Genomic DNA, 19,541 nt, shown 5'->3' on the forward strand with positions numbered 1-19,541 from the left:
CCGCCTGGTCCCACTGATTTCCATGTTTGCTCCACAGAGCTGCCCAGCAGGTCTAACCCCGGACACCTGTGGGGCCCCAGGACCATTGGCCTCTCCTGCCCACCGCTCGTGAGCATTCATAACATACACAAAACACACTGCGATGTGGATACTAATAAGCCAAGAGCTTTATTGATGCAGCAGGCACTTTACAATGAGCCCGAGAGAGGCTGCTTTCTGGGGAGGGCGGGAGGACTGTACAGACCCTCGGGCTTTCTCACGTCACAGAAACACGTGCTCCCTTTATCACAACCCTGGGATGGCCCCCGTTTCCCCAAGCACACCTGACATGGCTGGCTACCACTCTGGTACAGGCAGAAAACGTCCCTTCCGCGTTACTCGTAGACAAAGACTATCAGATCCTGCAAAGGGTTCACCCAACAGTAGGACAATTTCTCCCTCCACCTTGAAAAAAAAAATCCATCCCAGCAGACACGGGTCCTGAATAGCTCACTTGGAGTTCCTCAGAAGACGGTCCGTGGTCAAGCCCTTCTTCACCAGCCTGTGCGTCCAAAGGTCTTCTCCAGGTGACACGAGTCTTGGTTTTAAACAGTCTTTCTTGCTGTAAGAACTCTTATAATGGAGCCCAGTCCTCCTACTGCTAATGCCTGTGGGGAAAAGGAAACGTGTCATCACGGAGCCCTGGCCACAAGGAAGGGGTCCAGGGAGATGGGGCCATGTACTCCCTGCATGGGTGCCAGCGCAGACCCTCAGAAAAGAAAAGGGATTCCTGTGAGGACAGTCAGGCGGCAGCTTGCTCCTGGGACCAAAGGGCCCTGAGAGTTCCTAGTGGTGGAGCCAGTTTGGTCGCTTGGGTCCTGGGAGCAACCCCCATGGCAGAGCCCTGCAGGTCTGCCCTCTGAAGAAATACAGCATGCCAGCCTGCAGGCAGAGCCCAAGCATGTACATGCACACTGACCCCAAGCCAATTCCCACCCAGTAGAACAGAGTAGAAAGCTCTGTAGGGTTTCAGAGACTGCGCGTATTGACGGGAATAGGCAGCTTCATCTTTCTCCCCTGGACTGGCTGGTGGGTTTGGACTGATGACCTTGGAATCAACAGGCCAGTGCTTACCTACCCACTTCCTCAATGCACACTCACCTATCTGAAAGCTGCCTTCTGGTGCTCTCGATAGGCATACCAGACAGGTCTGGGCACCAAGACACCTTAAAGGAAGATAGAGGCTTAGAGCCTCTACACCTGCTAAGCTCCCCTGAGCACCACAGCCACCGCCTGCTAAGCCCAGGGGCTTCTCCAGATGGGAAGCTGAGCAGACCCCAAAGGCCACAATCACAGCCCAATGCCAATGCCACTGGCCCTGCTGTAAGTAGGCAGGCCTGCACCCTTTAGAAAGACTTTGTGTTCATGTCCTGCTTGCCTGCTCAAATGGCGGCGCAAGCTGACAACAGCTCAGAGTAGCATGAGCAGAGGGTGGGCAGAGCACAGTGGCCCAAAGGAGGAGATGGGCTCGGCAAAGGGCCCTGCTCCTCTTCATGACCCACGCAAAGGGAAGACCGACCTAGTGTTTTCTGCTTCAGGTGAATGAAGTACCTGTGACATCTTTACCCACTGCTGTCTCCGGCTGGAAGGATAAGTCTGTGTCCCTGGGACCACTCAGCAGTGATTTCCGTCAGGGCCAAGCCCCAGCCAACCAGCACTCCTAGCCTGTGCCTCACCCATTGTTCCTAACATGCAAAGTCGCCTGGCTGAGGCACCCTGTCCTGCCCTGCATCAACCACTACAAAGAACGCAGTGGCTGATGTTGGAGCTAAGTGCTTAGCTGTCCCAGGATGGCCCCTCATCCTCACACGACTATTGGATTGCCCTGTTTTGAAACACCCGGCCCGTGGGCTTGAACCCTGGGATGTGTTGGGGGTGGGGGAGGGTGCGTAGGGGGGCAATGTGCTCACGTACCTTTTCATGCCACTGGAGTAACATTGCGCTGCTGTTTTCTGTGGGCTTCTCAAACCCTTTATAAATGTACTTCATTAACAAGTCAATGCCATTTCTGTCCAGGGACTGCACAGCCTGCTCGATTTCACTGCTCTTAAAATTGGTAAGCACTTTCAGCACCACACCCTGGGCTCGCTCCTAGGGTGGCAAGAGAGAAGGAATGAGGCCCAGAGCCACAGCCCAGGCCCAGCTATCTCCCATTGCAGGCACAGGACCACCGGCCAAGTGGTCAGAACCTGCCAGAAACCTGATCTCATTTCTAATTTACATCCATTACTTTAAAAAAAGGGGGGGTGGGGGCGGGGAATGAAAATTTTATTTACATTTCAAACGATCCCGTAAATTGGTCCACTTCTTTTGGAGAGGCAGGGGCATGGCTTACAGGGGAGAAGCAACGCAGCTCCCGAGGGCAATAGCCTTAGACTTTGCAGGCTCTTTGTCAGAAGACCTTCGCTTAGTTTGAGTTGTCTGCAGCTTCCACCGGTCAACCTTTCCCTCCACCTGAGCAGGTGCAGCCATTGGCTACATCGCGATGTGACACTTCTGTCACGAAGCCAAAGTCAAGCTTCAGGTAGCTGGACAGCCTGTGGCCAGACCAAATGCTGGGCAACCTTAGTGGTGGTGCAGCGAGCGGGCGGGAGCGCAGCTTTATGCTCTCACTCTATTGTACGCAGGTGGGAGACTTTTTAAAAGCACTTAACTCCTTATGTAAGTCAGAACCCATTTGTCTATGAACTATTGATTGGAAAAGCAAACTTAGGATGTCCACTTTCACCTAATGCACAATAAACACGTTTTCTAAAAAGTCCTTATGCAGCTTAAGTTTATTTACTAGCCTATGAGGCACAGCCCCAGCGAAGTCTCACCCAGCAAGCTAATTTTTATCTGTTTTGCTAATCTGCAAAGGGCTGGGCTAACTTCTTACCCCAGGAGGCCCTGGGGGAAGGAGAGAAGGCTCTTTGGGGAGCATTTACTGTGAACACTGACAGCTTTGAAGGCGGAGGAGCCTCCATGTCTGTGGACACCAGGAGGCTTCTGTGGCAGTGCTGTCTACTGCCAAGTCACTCTTTTGGCAGCTACTCCTTGATGCAGAGAACTAGGCACTGCCCAGAGCCCCAGGGAACTCACGCTCCAGCTGAGGGGCTGCCAAGCCCACAGTCCCCAGGCCCAGCAGAGCTGAGCCTGATGCCCGACCCTGTTACCTTCACAGCTTGGTTCTTGGTGTTGACAGGAGAGTTCCGCAAGGCGGCGTGGAAGGCCCGAAGCATGTCCCCTGTGCAGCGCCACATGTTAAGGATGGTTAGGCACAAGCCGTGTTCATGCTGTCATTAGTGAACTCATTTCCAAAGCAGTGCAAGAGAGCAATCAATTGGGATCTCCCAACGATCCCTTGCCTTGCTACACTTCTTGGCTTCTGGGTGGTGGGCACCCTGCCAGCCCTGCATATTGCCCTTTCTGTCTCCTTACACTTCTTGCTCAAAGCCGCTTTTTAGCACATACATGGGAAGTTATCAGCAAAGCAACTGACCTAGGTGTGTGAATGGCAGCCAAATCTGACCTACACATGGACCCAACAGTCACTGGGGGTGATGGCTCTCATTAGATGACAACAAAGCCACAGATGTCTGCCAGCTCTTCAAGCCCATCCTGTCCCTAATGCTCAGGAAATGAAAGGCTGGCACTTGCAAGATCTAGGAGTCACTGGATGGCGCACAGAGTTCCTATATTCGGCTGTCAATGGAAAGGTTGGACGGGTAAGTCCACCTAGCGGGGCCTCAGAAACAGCACCTGGTGGTCTCCTGAAAAACTCATCACTGAGAAACCCTAGGGGGCACACTCGACTGACACAAGCCAGGACGCAAGTGGCTCTGCAAGACCTTTCCTGGCCAGTGAAGGCCCAACTGCCACCAGAGGAGAACTCAGTACCTCAAAGAACCCTTTCCAATAGAGATAAGCCAAGGCTCCCCTGCAAACTTCAGTTGCAGTCTTGTCACCATTCTTTGCCGAGTTCTGAATCTCCCAGCAAGAGAAAATTGCAATCTGGGTTAGGTCCCCAAAGGTGACACCTATTTTAAACTGAATTACATCAGCCAACTTTCATTTCCTCATCTGAAACACTGGCTTCAGCCAAAAAGCTTCAAAAATAGAACAAGGAATGGCTTCTGCCCAATCAGGTCTCCACTCCTGTTCACGCAGTGATACCCACGTGTGAGCAGAAAAAGGCGAATCACTCCTCTTCCCCAGTGTGGCCCCACCCTGACTGCCACCAGACCTGGAGCCCCAGGTCTCCCGGCCCCAGGGAGGGGAGGGGAGGCTCCCCTTCCAGATGAGAGGCAGTCCATCCACCTTTCTCTCAGCTGTGGAATTCCTCTTCTCCAGGCAGTATGATATCACTCACTGAAATCCTCTCCCTCCTAACCCTTTCATCTGGTCTCTAAAGCAATTAAAAGAACCCTGGTGGTGTAATAGGTTAAGTGTTGGGCTGCTAACCACAAGATCAGCAGTTTGAATCCACCAGCTGTTCCTCAGAAGATGAGGCTTTCTACCCCCATAGAAAGCCAGAGTCTCAGAAACCTACAAGACCGATTCTAGTTCTACTCTGTCCTACAGGGTCGCTATGAATCAGATGTGGCCCGGTGGCAGTGAGTTTGGGTTTGGGGATACAAAGGAGCCTGGGTGAGCAGTTTGTGAGCTGTGAGCCGTGAGCCTAAAGCCTGATCACTCAAACCCACCCACTAGCTCCATGGAAGGAAGGCCTGGCATTCTGCTTCCATAAAGATTATAGCCCAGAAAACCATACAGAGCAATGCTACTTGGGACACCCATGGGGTTGCCCTGAGTTCAAGATGACTAGCTAACCTCTGGTCTAAAACAATAAGCAGGAACCCACCCCCCTCAGGGGGCACTCATCATGCTGCAGGCTCTTCACTAGAACCTAGCCTGATTGGCAAAGCTGTCACGGGGCAGAAGAGTCCCAGCTTTAGCAGTACTCTCTTGGCCCATCTGCTAAGCATTCAGAGGGCTTGGACAGGCAGGGGGCCTTCAGCAGCTAGGCAGGTGGAGGAAGCAGAGAGGGCATCCCTGCTGTCACAGCAGTGCCTAAACTGGTCTCTGAACACTGGGCTCTTTCAGAGTACGGGCAGTGAAGGCTGTGGGAACCCTGCCCAGTCCCCAGACTCCTTTAGACCAGGGTCTTTCAGCTATAACAGCACGGGGACATTAGCCCAGCTGGCTCATTACCACGGGGGCTGTCCTGTGTGTTGTAGATGTTTAGTGACATCCTGGCCCCGGCTAGATGTTCCAGTAGCCAAACCACCAGGTTGTAACCATCAAAGTGGGGGGAGTTCACAGGCAGAACCACCACTCTAAATGCTGCTTCAGTGAGGGAGCTAGGCTCTGTTGACATATCTACAAGGCCTCCAATCCCGTGACAGATGCTGTCATCTCACTGTGAACAACCCTTTGCCAGGGGATCACTATTCCCATTTTAAATACAATGAAACTAAGATCCAAAGGAAGGGAAATGACCGGTCCAAGGTGGAAAAACAAAATTATCCAGCTGGACTTCACTCCCAAGTTGCCTGCTTCCAAACCCAAGTGTTATCATCCCCTGTAGACCCAAGCTGGGGGGGGTGGGGAGGGGGTCTGGGACACTCACTGGGTGCCCAACCCTATGCCAGACCCTTTTAGGGTGGCATCCTATGATGATCCTCCCAAGGAGCCTATGAGGCCGGCATGGTTCCCCTCCCTTTACCAGAAAAACGAGTGTATGGCCCTGCTCAAGGTCACACAGCAAGTGCTCTCAGGCCTGGGTCTGTGTGGAGGCACTCCCATTCTTTCCATTTCTGCCCTGTAATCTACCCCCATGAGCCGCTGTCTGATACAGCTCTAGCCCAAGGCCCCTCCTCGCCCTCTTCGGAAGAACTGCTGCAGGTTAGTCAGTGAGCGCATGTGACGTCCAGGAGCTAGCACAGGAGAGGGATTCAAGAAATACAAGTTCCATCCTCCTCCCTCCCCAACTTAACAGGGTTTCAGTTCTTCTCTTCCTTGACCCCAAAAGGTACACTCTCCATGACGACAAGGTTTCTGCCACTCCCATTAGTGGAAAAACTGCCGCCGCCACCCCGATGTGCTCAGCCGCAGGCTCCAGGCTGTCCTAAGGAACCTATTCCCCAAGCAGCAAGGACCAAGAGAATAAACCAGGCGACACCTGTGGGGGCCTTGATCTGCCCCATCTGCGATATGAAAGGCCTGACTCTGGAGCCCTGCACCAGGTGACAAAACCAGCCTTCTCTCCTGGGATTCCTTCCCACGACCCCATTTCACCAGAGGAGTATGCACGGTGATCCTTGTAGGGCAGGAAATACAAGTTTAAATCCCTTCTTTTTCCAGCAGACCAAGTCTGAGGGGTTTCGTTCCAAAAGCTCGTCCTGAAAACAGTGGGTGAAGGCCAACTTCCCAGGTTGAGTCCACCGAGCAAACATGAAGAAGCTGATTTATAGCTGCCCTGAGCCTCCAGCTCGGCCCTGACCAGTTCCGGGCGGGAGGCGACTTCCTGTAACACCGTTTGAATAAAGCTCAGATTCTCTCCGGGAGAATCAGTGTTTCCTGTGCTAACCTGCCCAAGCAGGTGGTGACATCCACCTCTATTTTTCATCTTGCTTTCTAAATGCCTGTTTTCTGTGGCCACAAGAACAGCTTTCCTTGGGCATTTCCCTCGGCGCTGTCTGGTTTCTCTTAGCTCTGGACCACTCCTTTCTGCCTCTGCTTACTGCGAACAGCATCGGAAGCCAGGGCGCACTTGTTGAGTGTGACCGAGGTCAAGGCCAAGGTGTGCTGAAGGTGCCCATAAGCCTTTAGCTGAGGGGCAGTGACTCGGGGGTCCTGGGGTGAGGGGCGCTTCATCTCACTCCATCCTGCGGCCTTTCTCCCCGCAGCCGTTCACCCACTTATTTTCAGGCCGTGCTGCATTCCGGCCCACGAAGGCCACCGGGCAGGTCCCCGAGCCGCTCGGCTGCTCCATTACTCAGCGGCGGCTCACCTGCCCCTCCCGCCACCCAGCCCCATTTCCGGCCAGGGAGGGGATGGAGGAATGGGGCGCCCACGGAAGGAACTTCCAGAGGGGCAGAGGGCGTCGGGAGCCGAGAGGAGGCACCAGGGCCAGGAATCAGAGGCGCTGGGGCTGGGATCAATGGGGTGACCCGTGCGGGAGGGCACCGGGTTTCAGGGGAGTGACCAGAGGAGGCAGGGATCTGGGGACTGGGGAGGTGGGGAGACCAGACCCGGGCTCCAGGGCCCCTGAGCCGCCGCGCCGGGGAAGGATATTGCCGTAGGAGCCCGTCCACCTCGCTCGGATCCGGGCCTGGCTCGGCTGCCGCCGCTGCCGCCTCCTCCTGTTCGTCCACGAATTTGTTCTCGTCAAACTCGTCAATGTCCACCCGGCGAAAGCGTGAGGACAGCGTGTTCCGGGCCATGGCGGGGCTCGCCGCCCGCTCCCCGGCTCCGCTGGGATTCAAACCACGGCTCCCCTCGGCTCCGGCTCCGGCTCCGGCTCCGGCTCGGGCTCCGGCTCGGGGGCGGGAAGCGGCCGCCCGATACCTCCTCCTCCTCCGCGCGCACAAGCCGGCAGCCCGCCCACTTCCGGGAAACGCCGGAACCGGAAGCAACGGAGTCTGGAGGATTCGCGACGTGGGAGGCTTGGAAACGCTAGGTAAGTCAAGTGCGGTTTCCCTTGGCGCCCACCCACCCGAAAAGGCACGTGAGCGCGGCTTCCGTGTGGGGCAGTCCGAGCCCCGTTCTCCCACGCCCCACGTGCGCCCGCTCTCCGCTTTCTCTCTTCTCCCCGAGAAGTCCCGGGCCCAAAGAAGGAGCAGTGTGTGCATACAGCTGCTAGCGCAGGGTGGCCAGTGCCAAGTCTGAGGGGACAAAGATCCTTTACCTGTTAAGCCAGTCCGACTTCTTGTAAGGAGAAAAATAAACCTTTGCCATAAACCCTGGGTGATGAGTCGGAGTGTAGGTCTCTGCTCTTAAGAACCTTGAATGCTCTTCAGGACCAGTGGTGTGAGTGGCGATACTGGGAGGGTAGTGGGAGAGTGGGTTGGAAAGAGGGAACCGATTACAAAGATCTATATGTGACCTCCTCCCTGGGGGACGGACAACAGAAAAGTGGGTGAAGGGAGACGTCGGACAGGGCAGGATATGACAAAATAAACAATTTATACATTATCAAGGGTTCTTGAGGGAGGGGGGAGCGGCGAGGGAGGGGGAAATGAGGACCTGATGCCGGGGGCTTAAGTGGAGAGCAAATGTTTTGAGAATGACGAGGGCAATGAATGTACAAATGCGCTTTACACAATTGATGTATGTATGGATTGTGATAAGAGTCGTGTGAGCCCCTAATAAAACGATTTAAAAAAAAGAAATCAAATGAGGGGGAGGGAGGGGGGACTTAGGAGCTGATAACAAGGGCTTAAATAGAAACTGAATGTTCCTAAAATAGTGATGGCAACATGTACAAATACGCTTGATACAATTGATATATGGGTTGCTATATAAGAGCTGTAAGAGCCCCCAATAAAATGATTGTTTAAAAAAAAAACACCTTGAATGCTCCCACACTTAACCCTGAGGCTGCAAGACGGAGACAAGACGCTGAAGACTGTGGAACTGAAGGTGTGACTCTGCATATGTGGTAGTTACCTTCACGTGGTAGCTGAGGAAGGGGTGGGTGCACGCTGAGTAGTGGGTCCCAGCTGGAGAGTGTGCTGATAGCAGAGCTGGAGCGGAGAGTCAGGGGCACCAAGAACTTAGAGACTTCCCAAACTTATGACAAAATTCCGTCACCTGTCCATTCCGTTTTTCCATAACCTTTTTAAAGGCCCCTCAGAGGTGCTTGAGAGGTCTGTTAATCAAAAGGCTAGTTGATACATAAATTTGGTTTTGTTTTCATGTAATAGTATCTTTAAAATAAAAGCCAATAGTTAATGAAATCCATACGACTCTTGTTTATCGTGTTGAATGCTAATCATTGAACTGTATCTACAGTTCTAAATACAGATAGGCAGAATATGATGTCCCCTATTTTGGGGTACTAAAGATACAGACTCCCACAAGGTAAATAGGTGGTGAATTAAAGTATTGAGGCTCCTGGAAGTAAACAAAGCCCACTTCCATTTCAGATCTTCATCGGAGAAGAACTCTGGTGACCTAGGCAGGCCACAAGACAGCAGAGATTCAGATACTCAAAACATCCTGATGGAAAGGGATTTTCACCAGCCTGCCAATTTTAGAAGAAAGCAAAACACACTAGTAAACAAAGTAATGCTCTTGTTCATGTTCAAGGAGACCAGGGGGGATAAAATCATACTATGTCAGGGATGAATAAAAGCTGAAAAAAGAAAATTCACAAGTGTTACCTTACGGCATCCAAATGGCAAAGTGTCGGACATTGCCCTAACTTCACAGGTCCTGTGTGGTGGAGGCTAGACTTACCTCTACTATCCAACTGTTAAGCCAATCCGGACACCATCCCGCCCGCGGTATTCCTCTGCTGGGTTTGATAGCACTCATTTCAAAGTCAGAACTCCCACACCATACTTATAATCATTTAGTAGGTGTATTAGTCTAGGTACTTTGGAGAAACAAATCCACAGCGACTCACGTATAAGAGAGAGTTTTATGTAAAGAAAAGGTGCATCACAAAAACATCCCAACCCAATGCTGCCCAAGCCCACAAGTCCAACATTAACCCATTAACCCAACACCAGTCCACAAAGTCCTCCACCTCACAAAACAGAGGCAATGATGCCGACTGCAGGAGGAAAGCTGAGTCCGTGAACGTGTAAGCATCTCAGCACTGGCAAGGGTCTCCACATGGCTGCTCCAGCACCCAGGGCTGCATCGGGATAGATCCATGTGGCTTCTCCTTGGGGATGTCTTGGAGGAAGTCAATCTTGCAAGCTGAAGCAGGGAACTGCTAAGGCAGCTGCACCGATACAACCATCACAAAACAAGAGACCCGAGAACTAAAAAGGCGAGGCTTCACCACCCATTTATCCCTCTGCCTTTCAACCAGCACCACATGTGATTATCGGCCAGGCTGGCACAATTAACTAACTCAGTAGGGAAGTAACAGGTTACAATTCTGGATCAGAATCAACTTGGAAAAAGCAGAGAAAGGATAACAGTTCTTCGATCAGGACAGTTTCTTCTCAGATACCCACCATTCCTCAGTCTTGGCATGTATGTATTCCAAAACTTTTTGTGTGTGTGTGCAGCTGCTAAGTGCCCAGAGCACTGCACCCTGCCAGCAAGCTTCTCACTCTATGGACTGGTACCCCCTATAACCGCCTTGTGGTCCAGCAAGCCCACTTTGACATCTCATGCCAATCTCCTGGTTCTGTCTCTGCCACTGGGCTGTGCTGTGCTTGCCACTACGTCTCACCACCTCTGGTGTTACAACTCTAGGAGGTTCTAGGAGATTTTCAGCACAGGGACCCCAGACTCAAAGAACATGTCCCACTCCTGAATCTTTTTGATGGCAGTGAGCTTTCCCCCATATATATCTTCTGGGATTGGTTCCCATAAGCCTAGAAGCCTAATGGGATGGCAAAACTGACTACAGTAATCCCCCCCCCCCCCAAGGGATTCATGCACCTTATTTGCATGGCCCTACCCCCACAAAGGTCCTATATAGTGTTTGCATTAACAAAACTGTTTTGGTGGGCCACAAGACTTGACAGCTCCATCCAGTCACCAATGGGAGCTTCAAGAGCATAGTTTGAACCACACAATAACAACCCGTTGTGCTCAGTTGATCAAAGGAAAGAAGGCATTCTTGAAGAGGTGACCTGCGATAGTGGAAGGGGGAGACAAAGGCCCAGAGGTAGGATAGGTTTATTAATGTATTCCAGAAGGAACAAGGCCATAATGGAACAGAAGAGGTAAAAAAGATGACAGCAGTGAGCAAGGGAAATGGTGGCCTTAGATGGAACAGTTTTGTAAATTCTAAGAGTAGTGACATGCTTTGACTTGAGTTAGAAAGGGCCCTTCTAGCAACTATTTAAATCATATCGAGTGAGGGCTGATCTAGGAGGTGACTCCCATAACCCAGGTGACTAGCAATAGCTCATACCAGAAGGTGCCTATGAGGTTAAAAGCAGATATATTTTGAAAGTAGGCAAGATTTGCTGATGGATTAGGTGTGGCATGTAAGCATAAGCGAAGCCTGAAGTCACTGAGGACTTCCAAGTTCAGAAAGAATGTACACAATAGCTCTAATAGCAATAGAAGTCTTTGAAACAATAAGAAGTCCCCATGCGTCCTTAGACTTCTACTTAAGACTAGGTAAGTCAAGCCAGGATTGCTCACTGCCCTCTCTTCCCACATTTCTCCAGCTCCTGGAAGCCAGCCTCATGCAGTCTGAGGCAAGATTCATTCTTTCATCCAGCAAGCGTCCTTGTGCTGAGTCTGGATATTCAAAAGACCAAATCAGGTGCTGGCCATGGTTCCGTTCCCAGGGAACTTCCAGCCTGACGAAAGCAGACCTCTGAGAGCAGTGTGTATCTCTTAATAGCACTGGTGTGGCTGGGGAACACTGGTTCACATTTGCTGGCTGGGTCCCAGGCAGGAGGCTGGAGCCCCTGCTCTGATTTGTGAATTCATCTTCAACTTTAAGGGCCCAGCTGAAGGCTTCATTCCACTGAGGGCATTAGTACAGATAATATTTTGAGTAGTTATTATACAAAGGTCACATTAGAAGGCCCTGGATATAGTGGTAGAATAATGTGGGACCAAACTCAAAATCATAAGAGACCAGGCTTACTGGTCAGATAGAGACTGATGGAACCCCAAGACTATATCGCCCTTAGCTACTTCTCAGGTCTGATATGAACTCACCGAGGTATTAGAACAGGCAACTACTTAAGATCAAAAGGGCAGGATTTGCCCTGGAACAAAGTACAGGAGTGTAGAAAAGGAAGCAGAAAACAAGGATGAAGTGGGATAAGTGACACTACAGTGAAGGGATTGCAATGGATGAATTGAAACAAAATGTGTACAAATCGTTGCATGTAAAATTCATGATCTGCTCCACACACCTTCACCTAATTCATATTTTAAAGGTTTTTATAAAGGTAAATTTACACGTACCTATTTCACACGTGAGAACATTAAGGTGAGGCTCAGTGAGGCAAAGGGATTTACCGAGGGTCTCAGCTAGTTCTTGACAGAACAATTTGGCACTAGGTGGGACTCACTAGCCAAAGGGGCATTGCCAAGAACGACACTTACGCAGAGAGATCACACTGTAGCAGTCTGCCTTCACCACTCCCCTTCCACCTCCAGACAGTTCATTCGTGTTTGAAACCTTTCGTGACTCGTCTCGGCCAATCCCCACCTCCGAGTCCAGGGCGCCTAACTCAAGAGCGGATCAGACGAAACGAATACATGAACGAACGAATTATTAAATAGACAAATTCGTGCCTTGCTATGGCTTCTCCTGCAAACCTGCTAACAGGGAAGGGGATTTGAGAATCCTCTGGGTCCCTGCGGGTCCAGGGCACCGGAGATAGGGAGGCCCCCCCCCAATGGGCGGGGCTCTGGCTCCACGGGGCGGGGCTGGGTGGGCCGTACCAAGGCTCTCAGAGCGTGGGGTGGAGTGGCGGGGCTAGAGAGCCTTGGCCGCCGTGCCATTGGTCCAGCCCTCCGTCACCCGGCAGTAGTTGCAGAGGTCAGCCCCGCCCCCTTTCTCTTTCCCTCGGCTTCGGACCAGGCGGCGGCAGGATTCTAAAGCTCAGCCATGGTGAGGGCAATGCCATCGGGTGCCATCCTCGTGCTCTGGGGTGTCAGGGAATGGAATGACGGGCGTGGGGTGATCCCCAGGACCCTTTCTGTGGGTCAGATCAATGGAAGCGCCGCGCGGAACGGCCTGGCGCTGTTACTGCCTCCCCGGGCTTACCCGCCCCACCGGCCCGGGAAAGACGCGCTCACTGCAGCCGGTTCGTCCAGTCTTCCAGGCTGCGGCCTAGATGAGGGCGCGTCCACCAGAGCGTCGGCGACTCCGCCGGGGCCTTGCCCTTGCGCCGGGCTCGGGCGCGCTCGTGGCCGCGAACTGGCGAACGCTGCCCTCCCGAGCCTGGCCCGGACGGCAGACGGCGAAATGGCCCCTCGTGGTGTCTGACTTCGGCCCTTTCTCGCGCCTAGGCCAAGATTAAAGCCCGGGACCTTCGCGGCAAGAAGAAGGAAGAGCTGCTCAAACAGCTCGACGACCTGAAGGTGGAGCTGTCGCAGCTGCGCGTTGCCAAAGTGACAGGCGGCGCGGCGTCCAAACTCTCCAAAATGTAAGCGGCCCAGTCTCTTAGAATGGCGGGGGTGGGGCGATTGTACCTTTGGGGAGTTGGCTTCGGGAGATATTTAAATGCCCTTCCCGTGGATCCGTAGACCTAAATGCCATACCTTACCCAGATTGGCATGGGGTCCCGCCGTGAGAACTGAGCATAGTCGCAGATCCGCTGTAAATGCTTCCACCCGGAGAGAGGCCTCGCCGCCCTGACTGAAGCTGTACTGGAGTGTTTGACTTGTGTGGCATAGAATCCGAGACTTGCACTTACTAGACTTGGGGACAAATCCCAGTTCTGCCCCATCTTAATAGGAATAGGCAGGTTACCTCACCTCTCAGTCTTTCCCCTTAAAGAACCCCCCCCCCCACGTGCACATCTTAAAACCCTGGGGGTGGGGGATTGAAAGAGTTGGGGAGTTGTTAGGCAGTTGCATGCTGAATCCCTCTTACCTTGTATACCAGCTACTGGGGAGACACCCCGGACACTGGCCGCATTGCCCAACTAATAGCAATGCTACTTGCCAGTGTTCTTTAGCTCACGTGGTCGCCCAGCCTGTGGTGGTCCCCCAGTCCATGGCTCCCACCCATTCCCAAAACTACCTGGGTCTTGCCTATATGGTGCTAACCTGGTTCCGGTGTCTGGGTAGGGCTTCTGCATGGCCGGCAGGGCAGATGCCTTCATTTCAGAGATTTTACAATGTCTGCACCTCTCCAATTTGCTGTTCTTCCTTAAGACCCTTCTGAGGATGCCACCTAATTGGCCTTCATTTCCTGCTTGCACCCCTGGGGAATCTGTACCACAGGGTGACAGCCTTGGGATGTGTTATGTGCCTTCCTAATCTTCACTGGCTGTCTCTGTTTTGTAGCCGAGTTGTCCGCAAATCCATTGCTCGGGTTCTCACCGTCATCAACCAGACTCAGAAGGAGAACCTCAGGAAGTTCTACAAGGTAAACTTCAGACTGAGAGGAGAGGGGGTGCCCACAGGCAGTGGGAGTGGGTCTCCTCCCGGAGGGCGGGTAACTGGCCTTTGCCCGGGCTGAGCTGGTTTTCTGAGGCTTCCTCTGGTTGGAGTTGATAGACTTTTTTGCTAGCATCTTTCTTGGGCACGTGGCGCTCCTTCAGTGCTACAGTTGTCAAGGAATTGTTTCTGTGGTGGGAGTCCAAGTGTCCCCCACCACCACCACCAGCTGAGTGGCCTTAGGTAGTTGAGGAGTGACTGCTTTAATCTATGCTTGGTACTTAGCAGCCTCGAGTCATCTACAAGCAGTGTGTCATCTGGTGAGAGGGGCTTGAGTGCTTCTGAAAGGTACCCAGGCTCTCTGGGCCCTGGTGGTACATTGGGTCATAGTTTGGGCTCTGAGCCTAAGCTCAGCAGTTTGAACCGACCAGGTGCTCCGAGGGAGAAAGATGAAGTTTGCTGCTCCTGCAAAGGTTTACGTCCTGGGAAGCCCAAAGGGGGGCAGTTCTATTCTGTCATGTGAGTTGAAGTCGACTCACAGTTGGCAGTGAACTTGTTTTGGTTTCTTCTGGTCCCTCAGCCTTAGATTCCGTCCTTGTCCTTAAAGTCAGTGTATCAGGATTGGAGCAGAACCAGGAGACCGGCTGTTAATGGGATTTATTTCAAAGAATTGACCCAAGTGGGGTATGTTAACTGTAAGCACACCTGTCGTGGGGAGGGCCAGCAGCCAGGAAGAGGGTCATGGGCACAGGGTAAAGCTACTGCCAGGGTGGTGGTTCTTTTTTTGGGCGTGTGCTGCAATCTAAGCCACATAGTCCTGGGGGTCCCTGTAGGCTCTGTGAGGGGGCCTTGCAGAGTGGTGGCCTGTAAGAGTAGGCCTTCGTGGCCCTCTAGTGGGTGCCCTGTGCCCTGGTCAGATCCCCTCACAGCCGGGGAGGTGGGTGAGGTCTACCTGCTGCGCTTGTGCTGGGGCCACTGAGTTGTGCGGGTGGACACGTATTTTCCTGCCTCGGAATCCCCTGGCTTGCTGCAGTTCTGTGTCTTTTGTCTGCCGAGGGCTCCTTGGGCAGGGACTGCAGTCCTAGCAGAGGGCCTCAGCCCGAAGAATTGGGGTGGGCTGGGGCTTGAACAAAAACCTGTGAAAATAGTCTTGGTCTGGAGCCCTTCACCTGGGAGTTAGTGGTGTGTGAGCCAGCCCTGCCTCTAGAGGTTAATATGGGTGCCCTGGGGGCAGGCTTGGTGTCCACACCGTCATGTAGGCCCCAGATGGCAGAATGCTGCGGGTGCCCCTTCCTTGGACTGTGGTTCCGTAGCTGGGGAAAGTGGTCCCACTAAGGAGCCTGTTGTCTTGGGTGTGAGTTCCAGTTGCACTCAAAACTAGGACTTCCCTTAACCAAGGCGCGTGCGTGCACACGTCGTCCCCCCTCCAAGCTGCCTGAGGCTTCCTTAGCTGCTGCCAACCTACTGCTGTTGTCTGGATCCCAGCTCACAGCTATCCTAAAGGACAGCCTAGACTGCTTCCTGGGGGCTTCTGAAGTTGTCGGTCTTTCTGGAATCAGACTGCCTCTTTGTCCCGTGGAGCAGCTGGTGGGTTCGTTTGCGCAATACAACTGGCTCTGAAACCCTGGTCCTCGGACTCTGCTTCCCCTCATCCCAGGGTAAGAAGTACAAGCCCCTGGATCTGCGGCCCAAGAAAACGCGGGCCATGCGCCGTCGCCTCAACAAGCACGAGGAGAGCCTGAAGACCAGGAAGCAGCAGCGGAAGGAGCGGCTGTACCCACTGCGCAAGTACGCAGTCAAGGCCTGAGCCCTGTGTGTCAATAAAACAAACCGGCTGAGCGGTTGCTTTGTGTTTGGGGGGAAGGGGCCTGGCTGTGGTTATCATGTGCCCAGTGGGTTTAGCGGGCCCCTGCTCAGGTCCTGCCTTCTGGAGTCTGCTGGGTGCTCTGCTGCTATCACTTTGGCCCATGACATGGAGCTGTCTGTTCTGTTGGTTCATTCTGCCAGGCCCACCGCTTCATGGTGGGGTTGAGGGTGGGAGCGTGCTGGTCTGGGAGTGGTGGCACAGAGGTGACTTGAATCAGCATGGCTAGTCAGCAGCTCCAGACACGAGGAGTTTTCCGTCTGGCGTGAAGGCACAGGTGTGGGCCACATCCAGGACCCCCTGCCAAATGCACAGTGCTGGGCCCTGGCAGCCCCGACCTGCCTGCTCCCCCCTCCCCGGGGGCCTGCCACAGTCTTACCTGCAGCATCTCCATGCACTTCCCAGCCTTGCAGTCCCAGACTTGGACCTGGGAAGAGAAATCCTAGAAGATGAAGGGAGCCTCCCCAACCCAATCTAGTATTGAAATCCTCTAGGCAGGAGTCCCAGGCAACATCCTAACCCTTCCATCTGGGATTTGTCATCTGGATGCATTTTAATGGCTAAGCCCAGTGTTTGGTCTTGGAGCTGTCCAGATCAGCCCGGGAAGCTACTGCCACCACTGAGTTCTTGGTGCCCTGCCACTTGGGGCAGGAGGGGTGGTGTTACCATGCGGGAATAGCCAGCGCTGACCAGCCATGCCTCATCCGGGGAGAAAGCTATGCTCTTCACCCAGGTGACATGGCCATTGAGCTGGAGAAGCAAACTGGCCAGCTGGGGCTTCCAGATGCGGATGGTCTTGTCCCAGGAACCAGATGCCTGGATGACAGACAGCAGTGTGCCTGTCTCTTCTCTGGAGACCTCAAAATGTTACCCTGTAAGGGACCATCCCAGACCCCAGGTGATCCAGCTCACCAGCAGGCCGGATGCTGAGTAGCACACGCAGCTGGTGTTACTGCTGTGGCCCTCCAGCTTGTGGTGGCAGGTGCTCCGCAGGTCCCAGATGCGCACACTGGAGTCCCAGGAACCGGTGGCCTAGAGGCACTGCTATGAGCCCAGACCACCTGGCCCCACTCTGCCAACTCGGAAAGTATCACAGGCCTGCCTGGCCCCCATCTTCACAATGAGGGAATGCCCCCATGAATTCCCCCACTTAAGGTCTGGAATTCCATCCCCTGCATCTGATCACTCCTATAGGGCCTCCTAGGTGGGGTCCAGGGCAGGAATAGCATGGGCTTACCAAACAGTTGGAGCTGGGTGAGAAGTCACTGCTCTGGACACAGTCTTGGTGCCCCTGTAATAGGCGTGATGTCTGACCTGACTAGAGAGAAGCAACCAAAAAACCTAGGTGCCAGGTTTCAGCTCAAACCTAGGGCCTCCTTGGGGACTGCCAGGCTAAATACCATAAGGTCTAGGACGGGTTCCTGGGCCTGAGGACAATGAAGAGGGGCAGCCCAGGCAGAGCAGTAGCCAGATAAGAAGAGGGGTCTTGAGTGTCATCTGTGGACCTGCAAGAGGTCTAAGCTGTGGGACCCCCCAAGCCAGCCAGCCAGCACAGGGAGGTGTCTGCCTGGGCCCTGACCCTCCACACACCTGTACCTCCCAGAGCATCACCCTCTTGTCCCAGCCACCTGATGCCAGCTGCCTGGAGTCTGGGCTGAAGCTGACGGTCTCCACGCTTCGTTGGTGACCTGTAAGGACCAACCCAGCATTGGAAAGGGAAGGAGGTGCCATAGGACACAGCTCTGGCTCCAAGGCTGACCCAGCACACTCACCCTTTAGGACCTGCAGACACTTGGTGCTTGCCACATCCCACAGGCGGATGGTGCAGTCCCTAGATGCACTGGCGAAGAGGTTGCCATCAGGGGAGAAGCGGCAGCACTTCACAGGACCTGAGGCAGTGCCATAATCGGGACCCAATACTGCCCTCCACGCCCTACTCCTGAGGTCCAACCCCTGCTAACTGTTCCAGCTGCTTTGGCTCCCCAGCTTTCCCTGTATGAGGACCTCTTTTGAGCCCTCCATTAAGAAAGGCCTAGAAGACCCAGCCCAGCTTCTTCCCTACCTTTGAGCTTCCCTGAACTTACCCTGTTATGGATAGCTAATTTTCACCTGTCCTGTGGTTTTCAGGATGAGGGTAACAGTTACATTTATGGCATCCTCCTGGGGTACCAGGCCCTGTGTATTCTCTCCTATGCTATAGTTACTGCTGTACGGAGGCTTCAAAAAAGATGAGAAAGGGTAACTGAAAGATAACTGCCATTTCCCCCAAGTTTTTGAAGTATCAGTCTATTTGAAACAAGCAAAACAGAAGGAAAAAAAAAAACAAACAGAAACCTTCACTATAGAGTCGATTCCCCCTCATAGCGACCCTGTGGGTCGACATAAAACCACCAAACTCTCAGTTGGCAGTTGAGCACTTCACCAGGGCACCACAGCACCGGGCCCTCTTCTCCCCAAACTCACTGAGTTGATACCACTCATAGTCGACCTTACAGAGCACGGGTTCTTTGCCCTCTGAGCCCAGGCCAGGTCGGTGTGCACTGAGTATGGCAGGCCAGACCCATGGGCCTCGGACGCCATCCAGGCTGTGGGAGCCCCACCTGCGTGACCACGCAACTTCCACAGCAGCTGCCCGCTCTGCGTCTCCCAGCCGTACACACAGCCATCCTCCGAGGCTGTGAGCAACGTTTGGCCGGTGGGGGAGAAGGCGGAGGAGTTGACCTAGAAGCAAAGAAGGAAAGTTATCCCACCCAGAGACAGGACACACCTGTCTGCTCATCTCTGATCCTAGATTCTAGGACAAACCCCAAACACTGCGCCAGGAGCCTGAGGCCAGAGCTTGGTCCCATTCTCCCCTTGATCTTAGCAAAAGGCTGAGAAGCGATTGGCCCTATTCTAGAACCAGAACCCACCGCTCTGTAGAACCTAGTTGTGGCAGCATAGCCTAGGTCCATTCCCGAGCCAGACCCAGGGTGGAATGGGGCTAGAGCCCCTACCCAGGGCCGGGGCGTCCACTTTGGACCTTTCCCGTTAACACAGTCTCCTCTAGACTCAGCCGGAGCCAGGAGCCTAGATTCTGAGCAGAGCGGGGCTGGGCCTCACCTCGCCATGGTGGCGGCCGAAGTATTTCACTCTCCCCACAACCAGCGTCCCCGGGGCCCTGGTGTTCATGGGCCCCGGGCAGTCCAGCCCTGACGGGCTCCCAAAGAGGTGGCTTCGGCCCGCCCGCGGGCCTCCCTCAGATGTAAGGGGAAAAAGGAAAGGGGGTGTGGTATACAAGCGGTCTCCATGGTAATTGGGGCGGAGCACGCAGCTGCGGTGGGGTCCATGGGAATCACAGCGAAGGGACAGGGAGGGACAGCTCTCAGTGCCGGGGTGGGACCACAGC

General features: G+C 53.7%; 3 protein-coding genes across 3 annotated transcripts; 1 reads left to right on the forward strand and 2 right to left on the reverse strand.

Annotated features, from left to right (window-relative positions):
• Window positions 1–145: 145 nt before the first annotated feature.
• Window positions 146–7,549, reverse strand: ARPC5L (actin related protein 2/3 complex subunit 5 like). The gene is made up of 4 exons (XM_004716456.2): window positions 7,318–7,549; window positions 3,195–3,267; window positions 1,954–2,130; window positions 146–647 (listed from the first exon to the last, which is right to left on the reverse strand). The coding sequence occupies exons 1-4, from the start codon at window positions 7,464–7,466 to the stop codon at window positions 585–587; spliced, it is 462 nt and encodes a 153-aa protein (XP_004716513.1). The 5' UTR covers window positions 7,467–7,549; the 3' UTR covers window positions 146–584.
• A 5,156-nt stretch (window positions 7,550–12,705) lies between these two features.
• Window positions 12,706–16,127, forward strand: RPL35 (ribosomal protein L35). Its single transcript, XM_045290200.1, has 4 exons — window positions 12,706–12,793; window positions 13,195–13,331; window positions 14,197–14,278; window positions 15,947–16,127. The coding sequence occupies exons 1-4, from the start codon at window positions 12,791–12,793 to the stop codon at window positions 16,094–16,096; spliced, it is 372 nt and encodes a 123-aa protein (XP_045146135.1). The 5' UTR covers window positions 12,706–12,790; the 3' UTR covers window positions 16,097–16,127.
• On the reverse strand, window positions 15,173–19,324 carry WDR38 (WD repeat domain 38). Its single transcript, XM_004716457.2, has 9 exons — window positions 19,256–19,324; window positions 18,754–18,874; window positions 17,926–18,042; window positions 17,744–17,841; window positions 17,391–17,471; window positions 17,066–17,185; window positions 16,820–16,969; window positions 16,533–16,580; window positions 15,173–16,453 (listed from the first exon to the last, which is right to left on the reverse strand). The coding sequence occupies exons 1-9, from the start codon at window positions 19,322–19,324 to the stop codon at window positions 16,379–16,381; spliced, it is 879 nt and encodes a 292-aa protein (XP_004716514.1). The 3' UTR covers window positions 15,173–16,378.
• Window positions 19,325–19,541: the final 217 nt, after the last annotated feature.

This window comes from Echinops telfairi, unplaced genomic scaffold (assembly GCF_000313985.2).
Source record: "Echinops telfairi isolate 266 unplaced genomic scaffold, ASM31398v2 ScPeMD7_32;HRSCAF=126, whole genome shotgun sequence".
NCBI classification, from domain to species: domain Eukaryota; kingdom Metazoa; phylum Chordata; class Mammalia; order Afrosoricida; family Tenrecidae; genus Echinops; species Echinops telfairi.